At 47.0% G+C, this 19,763-nt stretch overlaps 1 protein-coding gene and 1 long non-coding RNA gene across 2 annotated transcripts; both read right to left on the reverse strand.

Moving 5' to 3' along the window:
• Positions 1-6,183: 6,183 nt before the first annotated feature.
• Positions 6,184-6,684, reverse strand: LOC138372124 (uncharacterized). The gene has a single exon (XM_069337437.1). The coding sequence runs from the start codon at positions 6,682-6,684 to the stop codon at positions 6,184-6,186; it is 501 nt and encodes a 166-aa protein (XP_069193538.1).
• Positions 6,685-6,965: 281 nt separating this feature from the next.
• On the reverse strand, positions 6,966-10,295 carry LOC138371950 (uncharacterized). Its single transcript, XR_011230585.1, has 3 exons — positions 9,092-10,295; positions 8,458-8,502; positions 6,966-7,139 (listed from the first exon to the last, which is right to left on the reverse strand). It is a non-coding gene; the product is annotated as an uncharacterized lncRNA (long non-coding RNA).
• Between the last annotated feature and the right edge of the window lie 9,468 nt (positions 10,296-19,763).

Here is a 19,763-nt window from a genome sequence, read left to right on the forward strand (position 1 = left end):
TCCTCGTCTCCCTCCGTTCCTCCTTTCCATCCTCTTCCTCCATCTATCGGCTCTCCCCGCCGCCTGTCGGTGCGGGCGGATGTCCATCGCTCTCCTACCGGCCGTCGTGTGTGCTCTCGTTCGGCTTCTCCTGTTGAGACACTGGAATCCGTTGCCCGGTACGTAGTTGCTGGGACACCTGTCTCTAAGTCAGAAGCGTAAGCCTGGCTCCTCTCCTTCCTCTTCCCAGGCGGGTAAGAAGGCTTCGCTTTCTTCCTCAGCTCCTCCTTCTGGATCTGTTGCTCCTTCCCCTCCCGTTTCAGTGCTTGTGCCCCCTGTTCCTGCTATGGAGGTTTCTTTGGCCCCTGCTTCCCTTTCGGTTGCTGCTCTTGCTGGGGTGCGCTCCCCTCTTTCTACTCCCCCTCTTCCTGCTGCTGTCCTTGACTGCTCCTCTCCATTGTCTCCTCCTCTTCCTCCTCCTCCTCCTCCTCCTCCGGACCCCGCCCGCCCACCTCTGATCTGTTCTCCCGTTTCCTTCCCTCCGTCTTTGCTCAGTTTACCCATGCCCCCTAACCCTGACTTTGCTGACCCTGATCCCGACCCTGATATTCTTTAACGTGCTCTGTTGCTCTTTCGCCTTTGTTTCTTCCTTGTTCTCTGTTTTTGTCCTTTCTCTTCTCGTCGTTGTCCATTCTTCAATGGAACGTTCGAGGTTATTACGCCAATTTCCTCGAACTCCAACTTCTGATTTCGCGGTTTTCGCCCCTTTGTGTCTGTCTCCAGGAGCCAATGCTTGGTGCTCGTCCTGGTCGTTTTCGTGGCTATTCCTTTCTCTCCCCCCCCCCCCCCCCCAGCCATTGCTGGGGCTTCTAATTCTTCTGCTCTCTTGATTCGGGCTGATGTTCCCTTTGTTCCTTTACTTTTTCCTTCGCCTCTTCATTGTTCTGCTGCTCGTATCTTTGTGGGGAAATGGTACACAGTTTGTTCCATTTATCTCCCCCCGAGTGTCCCGCTCTCTCTTCCTGATTTGAAACACCTCCTAGACTCCTTGCCGGAGCCTGTGCTCCTGCTGGGTGACTTCAATTGTCGTCATTCTCTTTGGGGTGACGTTCTGACGAATACCCGGGGTCGCCTCCTTGAGCCGTTTCTCCTCTCTTCTTCCCTGTCTCTTCTGAATTCTGGTGAGCCCACTCATTTGGACTCTCGGACTCGCACCCTTTCTTGTCTTGATCTTTCTCTCTGCTCTTCTTCTCTTTACTTAGATTTCACGTGGCAGGTTCTTGATGACCTCCATGGAAGTGATCATTTCCCCATCCTTGTTTCCTTTTTCTCTTATCGCCCTTCCCTCTCTTTCCCTAGGTGGCAGTTTGCTAAGGCAGACTGGACCCTATTTACCCTCAGTGCTGCTCTCTCTGACCTCTCCCTTCTGCCTCTCTCTCGCGCTCTCCTCCTTTTTCATGACACTGTCTTCAACGCTGCCCTCCGCTCTATTCCTCGCTCTTCCTCTCGGGGTCCACGGAAGTGCGTTCCCTGGTGGAATGCGGACTGTGCTCGGGCTGTCCGCTGTAAGCGTGCAGCCTGGAAGAGGCACCGCCGTAGGCAGACGACCGATTCTTTTCTTTTCTTTCGGAAAGCGAGTGCGGTGGCCCGTAGGGCCATCCGTACGGCTAAACGTGAATATTGGGCGTCTTATGTCTCAACAATTACGTCCGAAACTCCTCTGCCACAGATCTGGAAGCGTATCCGCAAGATAGCGGGTAAGTTCGTTCCCGATGTTTCTCCGGTCCTTCACCTCCATGATACTCTTGTGGCGGACCCGTTGCAGGTCGCTTCCGAACTGGGTTCCCACTTTTCTTCTGTTAGCTCTGGTCTTCATCTTCCCCAATCTTTCCTTCTTCGTAAACCTGTCCTTGAGTCTCGTCCTTTAGATTTCTGCACTCATCTTCAGCTTCCCTATAATGATCCCTTCTCTCTCTCTGAACTTCGTTCTGCCCTGGCCCTCTGCGGTTCTACGGCGGCGGGCTCCGATGGTATTCATTAAGAGATGCTTCGCCATCTCCCTCCGAGCACGTCTCAGTATTTACTGAGTCTGTATAATCGGATCTGGGAGTCGTCGTCAGTCCCCAAGGACTGGCTCGATGCCGTTGTCCTCACTGTTCGCAAACCGGGGTCTCTGGGTACTTCCCCTAAGGACTTTCGCCCTATTGCTCTCACAAGTTGTGTCTGCAAACTCTTTGAACGTATGGTTAACGTTCGTCTGATGTGGTTCCTGGAACACCATCACCTCCTCTCCCCTTCTCAATTTGGTTTCCGCAAGTGCCGCAGCACGACAGATGTCCTGGTGAACTTGGAGGTCTATATTCGTACTGCTTTTGCTGCGAAGACCTCCGTTGTTGCCGTCCATTTTGACCTGGAAAAGGCTTACGACACCACTTGGCGTTATCATATCCTATCTCAACTTCATTCTTTTGGCCTTCGTGGTCATCTCCCTCTCTTTCTCCGCAGCTTCCTCTCTCGTCGTTCCTTTCGTGTGCGCCTTGGTACCGCTCTCTCCCTCTTTTCAGCAATACGAAGGTGTGCCCCAGGGTAGTGTTCTGAGCACTACTCTTTTTCTGGTTGCCCTCAATGGTCTTCTTTCCTCTCTTCCTTCAAGTGTCTTCTCCGCTCTCTATGTCGATGATCTTACCCTTTGTTGTCAGGGTGATGATTCGCCTCTCCTTCACCGCCGGCTTCAACTTGCAATTGATGCCGTGTCGTCTTGAGCCACAGGTCATGGCTTCAAGTTCTCTACTTCTAAGACTTGTGCCATGACTTTTACGCGAAAACGGGTTGTTCTTCGTCCCTCTTTGTCACTTTATGGTCATCCCCTTGAATACAAAGATTCCGCGAAGCTTTTGGGGTTATTTCTTGACACTCGTTTGTCTTGGTCTCCCCATATCTCTTACCTCCGTGTTGAGTGCTCTAAGGCCCTTACCCTCCTTCGGGTCTTGTCCCATACTTCTTGGGGGGCAGATAGGCGCACTCTCCTTGCTTTACATTCCTCTCTCGTCCTGTCTAAGCTCGATTATGGTTGCCCTGCTTACTCGTCTGCTTCTCCTTCTACTCTTCGCCGTCTTGATGCTTTGCACCATACTGGGTTGCGCCTCAGTTCTGGTGCCTTTCGTTCGACTCCCATCCTTAGCTTGTATGTTGACACTGGCTTCCTGTCTCTCCAGGACCGCCGTGATCGCTACTGTCTTCGCTATCTTGCGCGGTCCTTGCAACATCCTTCCTCTCGCCTCTGTCGTGCTTTAACTTTTACCCCTCCTGCGGTTCCTGTTCCTCTTCACCACCTCCCTCTTTCTGTCCGGTTATCTCGCCTACAGGATTCTCTCTCCGTTCGTATTTCTGATGTGTCTCCTCGTGTTGTTCCTTCTTTGCCCCCGTGGAGGGTCCCTCTTCCGCGGTTTTGTACTTCCTTGACCCGTATCACTAAAGCTTTTACCCCTCCTACGGTTCTAAAACGCCTTTTCCTCGAGCACTTTTCTTCTCACTCCCGCTCCGTTTCTGTCTTCACCGATGGGTCTAAGTCAGCGGACGGTGTTGGCTACTCTGTTGTTTTTCCTGATCGCACTTATATGTGTCGCTTGCCTCCGGAGACTAGCATCTTTACAGCGGAACTTTATGCTATTCTCTATGCTCTTCGTCTCCTGCTTTCTCGTTGTCAGTCTTCCTTTGTGGTTGTGTTACGGCCCTCTCGGGACGCAACGGGGTCCTTACTCTGATGTTGTTAGAGGAAGATATAATGTATCCGTTCCCAAGCCAGTATTGGCTATCAAGGGATGAGATCCGTGACGCAAGTAATTTAAAAGGGAGTAGGGAAAGAAAGCTAAGAACTTAAGATTATACTTGTCACCATCACCAATTAAATATATAAAATCAAAAGGTGCACAGGGGGAGGGGTATTAACACTATACAAGGGGATTATACACAATATAGTCTTCTGCTGAAGACTCTGGTGCCACAACTCTCGGTGCCGAGTCCTTGGTGCTTCTTCGTGGCCACACAACGAAATATCCAAAGAAGTTGAGCCTACCCTGGCCACAGGTCAGCCAAAACACAGGTCCACTGGGGGCACCGTCGTGGAGGCCGTCAACCACACGTCCAGCTGGTCTGCTGGCAGGTACTGAGCCACCAAGGCTGGTACGGCCAGTCCACGAATGATATAAGGGGTACGCCCTAGACAGGAGTCTCGTGTGATATCACAAATCACCCTCCTGTCCTCAATACCCCAGTGGATGATCGTCTCCAACAGTCGGTCCCGGGTAAATCCTCTTACTGCCACTCCACTGGCAGGCTAACACACCACAGTGTTCTTCCGGGGGGACGACTTCACAACAGCTGCAGCAACGTTCAAGGTATGGAGACTGGCTGCCTCGGGTAGACTGACTCAACCTTCAACACAGCGGTCCCAGGTCGACTCTGTAAACAGACACGTCATCAATGACTGGGACACACTAAAACACCTTACTTACGGGCTCTGGCACAAACACCTGACGTATCCAGTCCATAGATGGCACTGTCGTCGGAGCACCACCTCACCAGAGGTCAGTGGCGGCGGTGTAGAGTGCTGAACGGGACTGGAAACTGGCCCTCGTAGCTGATACACGGCATCCTCACCAGGTGTCGTCGGCGTTTGGCGGGGGGGTTTCGGGAGCCGACCCACAGATGGCGCGGTCGTTTACTACTCCGTGCTCGGACGCTGGATCCGGGTTCGTAACAGGTTGTTGTTGACTCTCGTAGTGCCCTCATGGCTCTCGGGTCCTTTAATCCAGTTCATCCAGTAGTTGTCGAGATCCAGCATTGGCCGTTTCTCGTTCACAGTAAATTTAAGTCGGTTGAGTTTTGTTGGGTTCCCAACCATATTGGTGTGTCTTTAAATGAGCGTGCGGATGCTGCCGCTAAGGAAGCTGTCCGCTCTTGTCCCATCTCTCGTAAAGGCATTCCGTATTCCGACTTTTACCCGGTTATCCATTCCTCAGTCCTTACCCGTTGGCAGGCTTCTTGGTTGTCTGTTACTGGTAACAAGCTACGTACTCTTAAATGTTGTGTTTCCTCGTGGCCGTCCTCCTTCCACCGTAACCGGCGGTGGGAAACAGCTCTGGCGAGGTTGCGTATTGGCCATACTCGCTTAACCCATGGTCACTTGATGGAGCGCCGCCCTGCTCCTTATTGTCCTAGTTGCATTGTCCCTCTTACGGTCGTGCATGTCCTTCTTGAATGTCCTGACTTCCAGGACGAGCGTGTGTCTTGCTTTCCGACCGCCCCTCGCGGTCACCTGTCCCTCGATAGAATTCTTGGCGACTCGGATACTTTTGATATCGTTCGCCTTATGCGTTTTTGTTCTCGTATTGGCATCCTTGGTGATATTTAGCGCCCTCTGATTATTTTGCGTATTTGATGGTGCTACATAGCCTTCCCGGTTTGGTGCCTTCTTTTGATAATTACTTACTTACTTACTTTAAAGCTGGAGTCTTCTGTCTTCCACGTCGGTCCCTGAAGCTTGCAGGGGTTCCACCACCTCAAAACGAGCAAAATCAGATCCCCATCCTCCTAAAGCGGGGGAAGAAGGCAGCTGCCTTCAGTTGGTCACAGTTCTGCAGTTGGCTTGTTTAGGGTCATTTCTTCTTTCTGTTAGGTGCTTCTTTCACTGTTGATGGTATGTTGACTTCACCTTCAGCAGGGCGCCATACACGGCTGCATATTGTATGTCTTAAGCTTTTCTTGTCTACGTGGGTTACAGTCTCGGTGCCGTCTGCTTCTTTGTGTGTGATCGTCCGGTCAACCACATCGATGACGTCCAGTGGCGCGGCTGGGTTACAGATGTTGTAGATTAAGAATCTCCTGGGGTTAGACAGGCCTTCTGAGGCCACTTCTCTGAACGAGACTTGGTCGTAGGCTGAGTAGAGAAGTCCATTTGAGTTTTCTAAGATTTAGTCCCGCACTGGTACTTGAAATTCCGCCACTCTGGGGTCTTGATTTGATGTTTGCAACCTGAGGGACATATAAGGGTTGAATAATTTCCCTTTTGTCCCACACAAATTGAAAGATAGCGGGCTTGCTGCTCCGTCTGTGTTTTCAGCTGCCTTTGCTGTCGTCAGGGCTGGGTCAGACTTTTGTGAGATCGGTGATGGTTGACTTGCAGGTACGATGACAGTTGATGGTTCAGCAGGTGTTGAGATCGGTTGAGGAGCCGTCGAAGTGCTGGCGTTTGCCGGGGTCGGGTTGACAGGCTGGTGTAGGGTTGGCCTCTGTTGTAGTAGAGCAGGTGGTGAACACGGCCTCTGTTGTAGTAGAGCAGGTGGTGAACACGGCCTCTGGTGTAGTAGAGCAGGTGGTGAACACGGCCTCTGGTGTAGTAGAGCAGGTGGTGAACACGGCCTCTGGTGTAGTAGAGCAGGTGGTGAACACGGCCTCTGGTGTAGTAGAGCAGGTGGTGAACACGGCCTCTGGTGTAGTAGAGCAGGTGGTGAACACGGCCTCTGGTGTAGTAGAGCAGGTGGTGAACACGGCCTCTGGTGTAGTAGAGCAGGTGGTGAACACGGCCTCTGGTGTAGTAGAGCAGGTGGTGAACACGGCCTCTGGTATCACAAACGTTGTAAGGTGGTTCTCCTTGTACAATTCATTAAGTATTCTGTACCGTTGTCTGAGATCTCCACCTGACATTTCCACCTGTGTGTTGGGCCCCCAGTGGGGAGGGGCTTGGCCTGGTGCGGACGTTGTTGTAGCAACTGTGGGCTGCTGCTAACTCAGCAATAAAATGCTTGTCCTCACACACTAAGAAGGTTAGGTTAGGTCGTGGTTTTTTATTCAGGTAAACTCAAATATTCACAATATATTTGACAGTACGGTTTAATACTAAGTGAAAATAAGTACAATTCCTGACTGCTATGAATAGTACATAATTGCACTTATTTGTGCTGTTACATTTACCTCCCCATTTTTGAAGGACGGGCTGCATTAGCCAATCAGATGACGGGTAACCAGTTACCTGTGGCTGTGGGAGGAGGGTGAGGTGGTGGTGGTGGCGCTGGCTAGACTTGGAGCCCAGTGTGACGGCTGGTGTAGGAGTGGGAGGTCGCTAGGTTTTGCTGCTCCGGGTATAACCCACATATCGCACACTATAATAACAACAATAGTTTATTTATTTATAATAACACTGTTCTTTTTTTAATGTTATTTGATTTTGTCTTTTTTCACAGTCAAGCTCATTTAATAAAATATTTGGCAACGTAATGTAATTTTTTATTTCACAACGTAAAGACAATATAATAATTTTTATTTTACAACAATTTATTTTACATATATTTTAATATGGTTTGGTCGTCATGTTTTACAACTACTGTACATTTTTTTCATGCGTTCCTTCTCAGAAGTTGCTTTAGTGTATCATCGTGAAGGAATCATTATGGCCAGCAAGGCGAGGACTCTGATTGGTGTAGACTAAGCCACCCAAGAGGTGGCACGGGCATGAATAGCCCGTAAGTGGCGGCTGTTTGAACCTATTACCAGTACCAGTAGCTGGTACTGAAGATCTGTGGATGAATAGAGCTTTCTCTACTTCTATTGGCTGTTATTATCCACTCTTTTGCCAGATTTTGTTGACGTAACAACGTGCAGGCGATGAGTCACAATAACGTGGCTAAAGTAAGTTGACCAGACCACACACTAGAAGGTGAAGGGACGACCACGTTTCGGTCCGTCCTGGACCATTGTAATAATAATAATAATAAATAATAATAAATGTTTATTTAGGTAAGGTACATACATAAAGAGATTTTACAAAGTTTGTTGGGTTAATAGATAGAGCTAGTACATACAATGCCTAAAGCCACTATTACGCAAAGCGTTTCGGGCAGGAAAAACATTAATGACTAAAGCTTAAAACTAATGGGTAAAAATAATAAAATGTGTTGAGAACAAATAAAAATAGAGGTAAAAGAGGGGGGAACATGGTTGAAAAATCAAGTAACACCGTGCATTGTTGGTCTCCAGTCCGTTGCTAAATTGCATTCTATAGTTTCAGGCGATATGAGCATGATAACTGCTCTCTTGGTGCATGGGGGGACCTCTGTCTCAAAGTTGTATATAGCATCGCTTATACCCCAGGGGGCATAATTACATAATAATTCATGTTTTGGGGGACACGAAGCCTGTGTATATACGTTTTTAGGATTAGGTTATATCGACGTCTCGCCCAGGGGGAAGTACTGACCTTTCCCAGGATGCATCCCCACAACAGTTGCCTAACTCCCGGGTACCTATTTACTGCTAGGTGAATAGAGACAATAGGTGAAAAAAAAACCATTCTCAACCATTTCTCTCCCGCTCCGGGAATCGACCCCTGGGATCCCCGACTGTAAGTCGAGAACGTTACCAACTGAACTACGAAACCCATTGGTCATTACTTATGAAAGTAGACATAGCAAGTAGACTTACTGAGGTAGATGAGGTAGAAAGAGGCGCACACCATCGTCACTCTACCTGTGGAAGACCGAAGTAAACATTGTTTGAGTTATATAGTGTTATAGTGTACAAGAATGTAACAACTCTTGTATATATCTCAAAAAAAAAATATATATACTCAAAACAAAACTCAGCTTCTAAACGGAGTTATCACAACAGAACATTCACCACAGCTCCTGTCATGCTCACATGACAGAGGACAGGTCCCTCCAGAGGTCCTGTCATGTTGACAGGACCTGTCATATTGACAGGACCTATTATTTAGTACAGGTAGAACACGAATAAAGGGACACAGGTGGGAACTGTATACCCCAATGAGCCACAGAGACATTAGATCGAAAGTTGTTCAGTGTCAGAGTAGTTAGCAGACGGAATGCATTGGGCAGTGATGTGGTGGAGGCTGACTCCATACACAGTTTCAAATGTAAATATAACAGAACCAAGTAGGCTCCGGAACCTGTACATCAGATGATTGACAGTTAAGAGGCAGGACCAAAGAGCCGAAGCTCAACCCCCATTAGCACAACTAAGTGAGATCTCTGGCTGACTCTCCTCCGACAAAGTGTACCATTAACCATTAGTTGTAACTACACCAATAAAACATTACCTTGACCACACGGAGATTTGGAGACGTCTGACCAAACCTCTCGATGTCGGCCCTTTTATGTCTTGCCTGGCAACTGTGCGCAGGCTGGCCCTCGAGGTGGCCAATACACCGCGTGTCAACTTTGTGAAAGTGTCAGAATACACCGTGTGTCAACTTTGTGAAAGTGTCAGAATACACCGTGTGTCAACTTTGTGAAAGTGTCAGAATACACCGTGTGTCAACTTTGTGATAAAGAAAACATACTCCCATGAACATTATATTGTAGAATGTCCCCATACTGACTGACTGTCGCCCTCCTGGGCTGAGGCATGCTGAACTCTATACACGAATACTGGAACACTTGATGATATATCGGACTTGTACCCAAGAGTGCCTATAATGCATCAGTTATACAATGTTTGTGATGTAACTATAACCTGAGCTTGTATAAGCATCTTAATCACCTTCAGTGGTAAAGGCTTAATAGCACACTAGTTTCTATATCAGCTATATCTTAGCCTGTCAAAGTAGGAGAGTTTTTCTACCACAGATGTGGCCAAATCTTATTTATATTTATTTATTTATTAATATATATACAAGAAGTTACATTGGGTTTATGAGAGTACATAGCATGATGTGTTTACATTCTTGTACAGCCACCCCCGAGGCCAGGCTTGACTTGTGAGAGTTTGGTCCACTAGGCTGTTGCTTGGAGCGGCCCGCAGTGGGTCTTTTCTATGTTTAGTGTGAGTTTGTTGGTTGACATCCACAAGTGAACTTGTTTTAATTCATTGTTTTCAACATTATTTAATATGAGTGGGTTGGGGTCAGAGTAGATGAGAGTAGTATCATCAGCAAACAATATAGGTTTAAGCACATTAGAGACATTAGGGAGTACTTTGATGTATATAAGAAACAGGAGGGTCCCAAGATGCTGCCCTGCGGCACCTCTACGGTTAATGGCAGAGTGGGGGAGGTTACATCATTGATGCCTACATATTGGTAGTTGAATATGTGGTTGAAAAACAACAACAGCTCGTCCCGGTAAGATTCCTGCCTTGTGATTGGTCTGATGAGTCCTCAACGGTTCACTTGGCCAATCACGACGTAGTTTAACACCATAGAGCCCATCCATGCCACCGCCCCATAGAGCCCGTCCATGCCACCGCCCCGTAGAGCCCGTTCATGCCACCGCCCCATAGAGCCCGTCCATGCCACCGCCCCATAGAGCCCGTCCATGCCACCTCCCCATAGAGCCCGTCCATGCCACCGCCCCATAGAGCCCGTCCATGCTACCGCCCCGTAGAGCCCGTTCATGCCACCGCCCCATAGAGCCCGTCCATGCCACCGCCCCATAGAGCCCGTCCATGCCACCTCCCCATAGAGCCCGTCCATGCCACCGCCCCATAGAGCCCATCCATGCCACCGCCCCGTAGAGCCCGTTCATGCCACCGCCCCATAGAGCCCGTCCATGCCACCGCCCCATAGAGCCCGTCCATGCCACCGCCCCATAGAGCCCGTCCATTCTACCGCCCCATAGAGCCCGTCCATTCCACCGCCCCATAGAGCCCGTCCATGCCACCGCCCCATAGAGCCCGTCCATTCTACCGCCCCATAGAGCCCGTCCATTCCACCGCCCCATAGAGCCCGTCCATGCCACCGCCCCATAGAGCCCGTCCATGCCACCGCCCCATAGAGCCCGTCCATTCTACCGCCCCATAGAGCCCGTCCATTCCACCACCCCATAGAGCCCGTCCATTCCTTGCCTCGACTCTCCCCACAAGGGACTGTGCCCCTCACTACATAATTTCCGTCCCCCACCATGATAATATTAGCAAGTCAGAACATGTCCTTCGTTCACTGTTAATTCTCGGTGAATGCCGTCTGGTCCCCCGTCCGTGTGCCTGTCGGTCTGTCTGTTGCTGGTGCTTGTTGCTGTCTCGCTGTGTGTCGACTCCCGTGCCCTTCTTGCTGTCTGTCTGTGGGACAAGCCTTTCTTGCACTTTCAGGTACATAGCATTGTACATAGTGCAATGATCATTCCCTGTTGATCATTGATCAGGGGTGGGGGGTGTTGAGGCATTGCGTGCGTGTGTGTGAAAAATCAGCATTTTCAAAAATGTGAAAAATGATTGACAGTTGAGAGGTGGGCCGGAAGAGCCAGAGTTCAACTCCCATAAGGACAACTAGGTGAATACAAATATCCCTACACACACACACACTCAGATACCCCTACACACACACAAATACACCCTACATACACACACACACACACACAAATACACCCTACATACACACACACACACACACACAAATACACCCTACATACACACACACACACACACACAAACACACCCTACATACACACAAATCCCCCCCCCCCCCTCCCTTCCACACACAGTGCCTCCATTCCCCCCTACCCCCACACACGCAATGCCTCCACACACCCCCAACAGGGACTGATCATTACACTATGTACCAGCCACTATCAGGGGTGCATACTGTAACTTTTCTCCCGGACATCCCCACCACCACCACCACCACGGCGGCGGCGACGACGCCAGCTAGTACATGTTGACACATTTATACCAGTGATCACCTCCCTCGTGTTGGCCCTCTGAGCAAGTGGACGAGCTAGTTTACACTCCAATCCTTAATAAGTAATATGCTTTAGAGCATTAATGCCTAACCACACCATATGTTGGAAAAAATGTGTCGGTAGTTGAAGTGTTGTAATGTTAGGTTTCAGAACGTTGATAAGCCCACTTGAAAGCCTAGTCGGGTTTGATTGTTTGTTATGATATATTTATAAATCGAGTTCAAATTTGAATTAAATCATTTTATCTTTTAATTTTGTATAGATGATTATTTATCTGGTATAAAATGAGCTTCGGTTTTAAACATGAATTGCAATGTTTGTTTTATTGGGATTCTCGGTATGGGCGCTGCAGGAAAATATATGGACATGATCATAATGTGAAGAACATTTTCTTAATAAAATTAATATTACATTCAAGTATAGGCCTATCTTTGTCTAATATAACTTTTCATCTATCCTCACACGTCACCGTGTGATGGAGTGTGAAAAGATATGTGCATTCAGAGATAATTCTATAACAAATGTTCAAGATATGTGTAAATTTTTCAATCAAAATGATCTGCTGCCAGAAGTCTTGTTCTTTGCTAACTGTAGGTAGTAACTGAGTGATTGTAACCTATCCACCGCTGCCCACTGGATGGGGGGCGGTGTGCAGGACAAACATATCAATTGTGACACTAGCTCTCCACATATGTCAGTTGCTTAATTTAGAAATTGTACTTGAGGTCGGCATCGAGCCCATTGTTGATGTGATGACGTGCATTGAATTTTGTAACTAGTTCATCAAGATTGTAACTTGCTTAGCTAAATGAATTGTGAGGTTCAGTCCCTGAGCCCATTATGTGCCTCTGTAACCCTTTCCATTACCATCCACAAGATGGGTATGGGGTGCATAATAAATGAACTAAACTAACTTCTCACACGTGACAAAGGCCTGTGCTCAGTTCATCATATAAATCCATATGTTGAGCAGGTTTTCTTCATATTTCGTAGAATGTGTGTCGAAGGCTTCGACTGTTGCTCTCGGAATTGGTGTCGACTTTAGTGATTCAACAGCTCTTGGTGCTGGTGTAAATAGTTCCCTCCGGTGTGTGGCCTCCCTCACTCCTTCCCTACCGCCCTCCCTCTCTTAGAAACCTCTTAAACTCCTTCAATGTGGAAGAACTCGTTAATTTTTCCTGCGGCTGGTCAGATATAAATGTCGCCTTGTGCGTTGGTCGTCCATCTTGTCTCTTTACTGAGTCTCAAACTGACGAAAGCATTTACCCTCAACCTTTCAACATTTGGGTATAGAGACGAGGAAAAACAAAATGCAGCAATATTAAAACCGTATGAAGCAACTACAATAGCCTCGTTCGTCTAGGGTTCCTTCTTGCAACGTTATATATTACTGTATCATAGCAGACCACTGTTATCAATAGACCACTGTCGAAACGAAGGTATGACAATGTATGTGTGCTTGACCCGGCTTAAGGATCCTCCCGCAACTGTGCTAGTTATTGGTAAGGTCAGAAAAATTGTACTTTTATCGTACAAGTGAATTAAAAGTAGTGAAAGGACGGCACTTTTGAAGAGACGTGCTCAGGAGGTGGTACAGCTTCCCCTCTCCCATAACTACGCCACTAGATTCCTGATCGTAATTGTTCAACATCTTACTATGCACAATCTACAACAATTAATACAACATGGATTTGTTAAAATAGATCATGTAACAAATAGATTTGTTAAAATAAATCATGTAACAAATAGATTTGTTAAAATAGATCATGTAACAAATAGATTTGTTAAAACAGAACTCGTAACAGTGGATATATAAATTGAAGAAGTTTAGTCAGGAAAAATCAGGGCAAATACTGGTTTGGAAACAAGGTTGTTGATTTATGGCCCAACCGGCTAACATAATAGGTGTGGGATCGCTGGAGTGTTTCAAGCGTAGGTTAGACATATATCTGAAAGATTGATTGATGAAGATTAAGCCACCCAAAAGGTGGCACGGGCATGAATAGCCCGTAAGTGATGGCCCTTTGGAGCCATTACTGGAGATCTGTGGAGGTGCGACTGCACCCTACGGAGAGGTCGTGACCTCAGATATATCTGAATGATTGATTGATAAAGCTTAAGCCACCCAAAAGGTGGCACGGGCATGAATAGCCCGTAAGTGGTGTATCTGAATGAACTTGGGTGGATATAAGTAGGAGCTGCCTTGTATGGTCCAATAAGCCTTCTACAATTTATTTTATTCTTATGTTCTTGCATAATCTTCAAGCTGGATAAATTTAATTTTAGGAGGGATATAGAACATAAGAATTATGTAGTGGTTTGGATATAGGGTCGATGAGCAGGATAGGCTGCAATTTGGCACTATTGACAAAAAGTAGCTGCCAAAAATAGACTAAGGGCTGGATTTAATACGATCCCATCTAATAAATGAGAAGCCGCCGGCTTCCTGTCCACTTCGAGGTACTAGAGATGGTGACTCTCAGGTAAATTCCGGTTAATATAGTTAGTGTGCTTTGGTAAAGGTGGAGTTGTTAATCCCCAAAAGATTGCCCCGGGGTAAATTCAAATAAGTTTATTAAGAATAAAAAATACATCCCAAAAGGATAGAAGCTTAGATTGCTATCCCTAGGTAGGGATCTGACATCCCCCATCCCCCCCCCCAGGAGGTGATGCCTCTCTGGGGAGAGGCATCACCTCTCTTTCCCTCAGGAGAGCATGACTATCTCAGGAGGGCGACACCGACGACCTCTTGACCATTTGGTCACCATTTGGTCCGGGAGACATCTCCCGTCACGCAGGGTGCATTCGCACCTCCACAGATCTCCAGTATCAGCTCTTGATACTGGTAATGGCTTAAAAGAGCCACCACTTACGGGCTATTCATGCCCGTGCCACCTTTTGGGTGGCTTAATCTTCATTAATCAATCAATCGACGACCTCTTCAGTGTGATTTCTGGTGTGAGCCAAGGAACAGGAACCAGTGGCAGCCACAGCGGCCAGTATTTCTGGTGTGAGCCAAGGAACAGGAACCAGTGGCAGCCACAGCGGCCAGTATTTCTGGTGTGAGCCAAGGAACAGGAAACAGTGGCAGCCACAGCGGCCAGTATTCATGGTGTGAGCCAAGGAACAGGAACCAGTGGCGGTCACAGCGGCCAGTATTTCTGGTGTGAGCCAAGGAACAGGAACCAGTGGCAGCCACAGCGGCCAGTATTCATGGTGTGAGCCAAGGAACAGGAACCAGTGGCGGTCACAGCGGCCAGTATTTCTGGTGTGAGCCAAGGAACAGGAACCAGTGGCAGCCACAGCGGCCAGTATTCATGGTGTGAGCCAAGGAACAGGAACCAGTGGCAGCCACAGCGGCCAGTATTTCTGGTGTGAGCCAAGGAACAGGAACCAGTGGCGGTCACAGCGGCCAGTATTTCTGGTGTGAGCCAAGGAACAGGAACCAGTGGCGGTCACAGCGGCCAGTATTTCTGGTGTGAGCCAAGGAACAGGAACCAGTGGCAGCCACAGCGGCCAGTATTCATGGTGTGAGCCAAGGAACAGGAACCAGTGGCGGTCACAGCGGCCAGTATTTCTGGTGTGAGCCAAGGAACAGGAACCAGTGGCGGTCACAGCGGCCAGTATTTCTGGTGTGAGCCAAGGAACAGGAACCAGTGGCGGTCACAGCGGCCAGTATTTCTGGTGTGAGCCAAGGAACAGGAACCAGTGGCGGTCACAGCGGCCAGTATTTCTGGTGTGAGCCAAGGAACAGGAACCAGTGGCAGCCACAGCGGCCAGTATTCATGGTGTGAGCCAAGGAACAGGAACCAGTGGCAGCCACAGCGGCCAGTATTTCTGGTGTGAGCCAAGGAACAGGAACCAGTGGCGGTCACAGCGGCCAGTATTTCTGGTGTGAGCCAAGGAACAGGAACCAGTGGCAGCCACAGCGGCCAGTATTCATGGTGTGAGCCAAGGAACAGGAACCAGTGGCGGTCACAGCGGCCAGTATTTCTGGTGTGAGCCAAGGAACAGGAACCAGTGGCAGCCACAGCGGCCAGTATTTCTGGTGTGAGCCAAGGAACAGGAACCAGTGGCCGTCACAGCGGCCAGTATTTCTGGTGTGAGCCAAGGAACAGGAACCAGTGGCGGTCACAGCGGCCAGTATTTCTGGTGTGATGTGATCTTGCTCCATCGTCTCTTCTTTCGTACACACACAGGTACGTTTCGTTTATCATTTACAATTTCCCCTTTTAATTTAACTCGAGGTAAATAAGATGCTTATATATCGTTTTGCGTGATTATTTCAAAATAACATAATTAATTTAACTTTACGTTTATCGTGGAAAATATATAAAACCGATAATCACAAACGCCAACCGTATTTTTTTTAATTAGCAAAATTAGGTATACACAGCAATGTGCTGCTACCTTATTTTATATGAGATATTACACAGTGTATATGAGATATTACACAGTGTAGATCAAGAACTAGCTATAGTTTTAACTATTGCACGTGATGAGTCACAATAACGTGGCTAAAGTACGTTGACCAGACCACACACTAGGAAGGTGAAGGGACGACGACGTTTCGGTCCGTCCTGGACCATTCTCAAGTTGATTGTCTTGAGAATGGTCCAGGACGGACCGAAATGTCGTCGTCCCTTCACCTTCTAGTGTGTGATCGGTTTAACTATTATTCCCATCTCACAGGATGGTTTGTATACATCTTGAAAAGTTAGATTAATGAAGTATTCACAACCTATACAGCTGTGTTCAGAGTATTATCTAAGGCAGTTGATAGTGGAAAATATTGAGTCTGTGTACCTTGACTTTGGCAAACCTTTTGATACTGTGCTTCGCGAAAGACTGATTAGAATGGGTTGTGGTATTTACCTGGATTTACCCGAGGGCCACTAATATTCTAGATGCCTCGACGAGGACATAAATCCGAGTGGGAATGGTGGCGTGTCAAAGTGCTCTGTTATTTACCATATACATATATGATTTAGACACAGGACTGACCACTGACAGCAAATTAGCAAATACAAAAATAACGCGGAAAATATATTCAGTTAAAAAAATGGATTCAAAATGGCTGCAATTAAAGACGATTCAGATAAACTTTTAAAATGAACGAAAGAGTTAGAGACAGTTTCGTGCAGCATGTAGGTTCTGAGCCTTTATAGGTTATATTAATAGAGTAACCGGACACAAGTTCATTTGATTTACTTATAATTGCTTGCACATGGATTAAAAAATACATTCCAAAAAGACAAGCTTAGCTTGCTACCCATGGGTAGGGATATGACATCCCCCTTCCCCCCATGGGGTGATGCCTCTCTGGGGGGAGGGGGCGATTGATAAATAAATTAATTAATAGAATTAATTCATTTATTAAGTTTTCAGCTTAGTTCAAGTAAGCTTATTGAGAAAAGGAAGTACATCTCAAAAGGATAGAGTAGCTTAGGCTATTTCTATCCTCGTCTATATAAGGTCCCTCTAGGGGCTCACAAACCCATACAGTCGACAATTATTAATCATACTCTATATTTCACATTCCAATGGTAATCACATGGCACACTGTGAGGTCTCTTATTATGTTGCCTCGTCATGTATTGTTTTGGTAAAGGCAGACTAAACAAGGTGGAGAAGGTACAAAATGAAGCCATGAGAATAATCCCAAGATTATTTTCATGTCCCAAGAACTATTACTGAGGTAATGATATGATTGAACTTACAAAGTATTGGGGATAGAATTTCAGAGATAAATGAAGCCTCGGCGATTAGATTGATGAGAGGCGAGAGAGCTAATGAATTAATCCTCTCACTTCAAAAGGTGGGAATTAATAATGCACGTGAAAGCATAATAAGATCCTTATGTTCTAATGTTACAAAACATGATGTACATCAAGAATGTATTTGACTGCCAAAGAAACAATTAACACCGACATTGGAGAAATACAAAGGCGATGCAGTAATTTTTCCCTCTATGTTCCCAGACTCTGAACTTTGCTGCGGTTATCTCAACACAATTTATACTTTAATTTCAATTAGTGTTAAGTTTTAGTCTGTGTTTTCCTGCCCGAAACGCTTTGCGTAATAGTGACTTTAAGCATTGTATGTACTAGCTCTATATATAAATCCATCAATGTTTGTATCACACCTTGTATGTATGTACTTTACCTGAATAAACATTTGAATTTTTATTTTTATTTTTTTTATTTGCCAATTCATTGCTAATCGACTTCGCCTTGTTCAAACCCTCTCCACATTTTAAGTCACTGATAAGCAATATCGCCTTAGTCAGAGACTCCCAACATTTTAAAATTTCTTCTTTCTCAGCACTTGTACACCCCCCCCCGTCCTACTATCATCACAAGTAACGCTATTCTTAACAATGTCTTCCAATTCTATTTTGGTAAACCCTTTTTCCTGAGCTTCTCCGTCAACATTTTCCACCACACGAGGTTGAACACTGCCATCATTAGTGAATAGTTCATTTTCCTGAGACTCTTCCATCCGTGATACGCCATCCACTTCCTTACTTTCTTCCCCCCTCCGTTTCATTCCCCACTTCACTCCCCACTACACACTATCTGTTTGCTGTAGCTAATTTTTCGAGAGCGTGAATCCTCTTGTCCAACTTATTGAGGTACTCCAAAATCTGTGTGCAACTTACGCTGCCTTGTAGCTCATCACCACGAGGGTACACTTTTTCGGCTTCGTTTCTTACTGCCACTAGACTATCCTTAATCGTTGCCGTGACTTTCTCCCTCACGTTGGTCACAGAGGCAATCGTTGTCTTTCCATTGTTTCTTCCTTGTTCCTGCTGTACGATCTTGCCTTCCTTCGTAGCCTCGTCTACCCTGCTTATGGTTACCGGCTTGGGGAATCTCACACGGGGCTTCATGGGACATAGAGGAACCTGCATTGTGGATGCCTCGATAAGTACAGCAAGATGGCAAAATTTTTCTCTTTTGTCAATCTTGACTCTGCACTATCGCAAGTCATGCTTCTTTCCACAATACCGACATCTAGGGTCAAATTGACCTTTCTAAGCCATATGTCCCCAGCATTATGCACTTCATGCATAATGTAGGCTCCTCAGTATATTTTGCCACTCCTGTATTTCAGTTTAGTTAATTTATTCTGCAGTCCATATTTATCCCGTTATGGCCCTCATCCCCATTCTGTGATCGTAATAGATCCCCCCCATACCCATCCAGTGATTGATTGATGAAGATTAAGCCACCCAAAAGGTGGCATGGGCATGAATAGCCCGTAAGTGGTGGCCCTTTTGAGCCATTACCAGTATCAAGAGCTGATACTGGAGATCTGTGGAGGCGCGACTGCACCCTGCGTGACGGGAGATGTCTCCCGTGCCCATCCCGTGATTGTAGTGGACCCCTATATCCATCCCGTGATGATAGCTAGTGGACCCCCATACCCATCCCGTGATGGTAATGGACCCCCCATACCCATCCCGTGATGGTAGTGGACCTCCATACCCATCTCCGATGGTTGTGAACCTCCATACCCCATCCCGTGATGGTAGACCTCCATATATACCCATCCTATGATGGCAGTGTACCCCCACACCCATCCAATGATGGTAGTGAACCCCCGTACCCATATCCCGATGGTAGTGGACCCCCCAAACCCGCCCCGTGAGTGTTAGTGGGAAAAGGTTAGATCACGTCACTCTTGTGTTCATGATGATATCCTCATAATGCACCCAGAGTTTGCCAGTGCAGACTACTTATCACATGCCTCTGTACGACTAACCATCCTGTGTGATGAGGGATTTTAGCATCAACGTAGCTAGCTTTCTTGGCACAATCTGTAGTCCCCTTCATATAGGCTAGGGTAGTTGCACAAATACACATGTACCTAAATGTGTACAGAAACAGAACCCCAAAATCATTTAGCTAAGGAAGCCAGGTCAACTCCATTTGTCACCATAAACAAACAGTATCTTCCCTGTTTATGAACAATATCAAGGGGGCCCTAACAGGAGTGAACATGTTAATTGTGCCAATTACAGTCAATTTAATTCCTTGCGCCCGGCACTGTCCCCATGATAGAGTGAGTGCCAGTGGGGAAGGTTACATA

Source organism: Procambarus clarkii, chromosome 37, assembly GCF_040958095.1.
Source record: "Procambarus clarkii isolate CNS0578487 chromosome 37, FALCON_Pclarkii_2.0, whole genome shotgun sequence".
Lineage (NCBI taxonomy): Eukaryota > Metazoa > Arthropoda > Malacostraca > Decapoda > Cambaridae > Procambarus > Procambarus clarkii.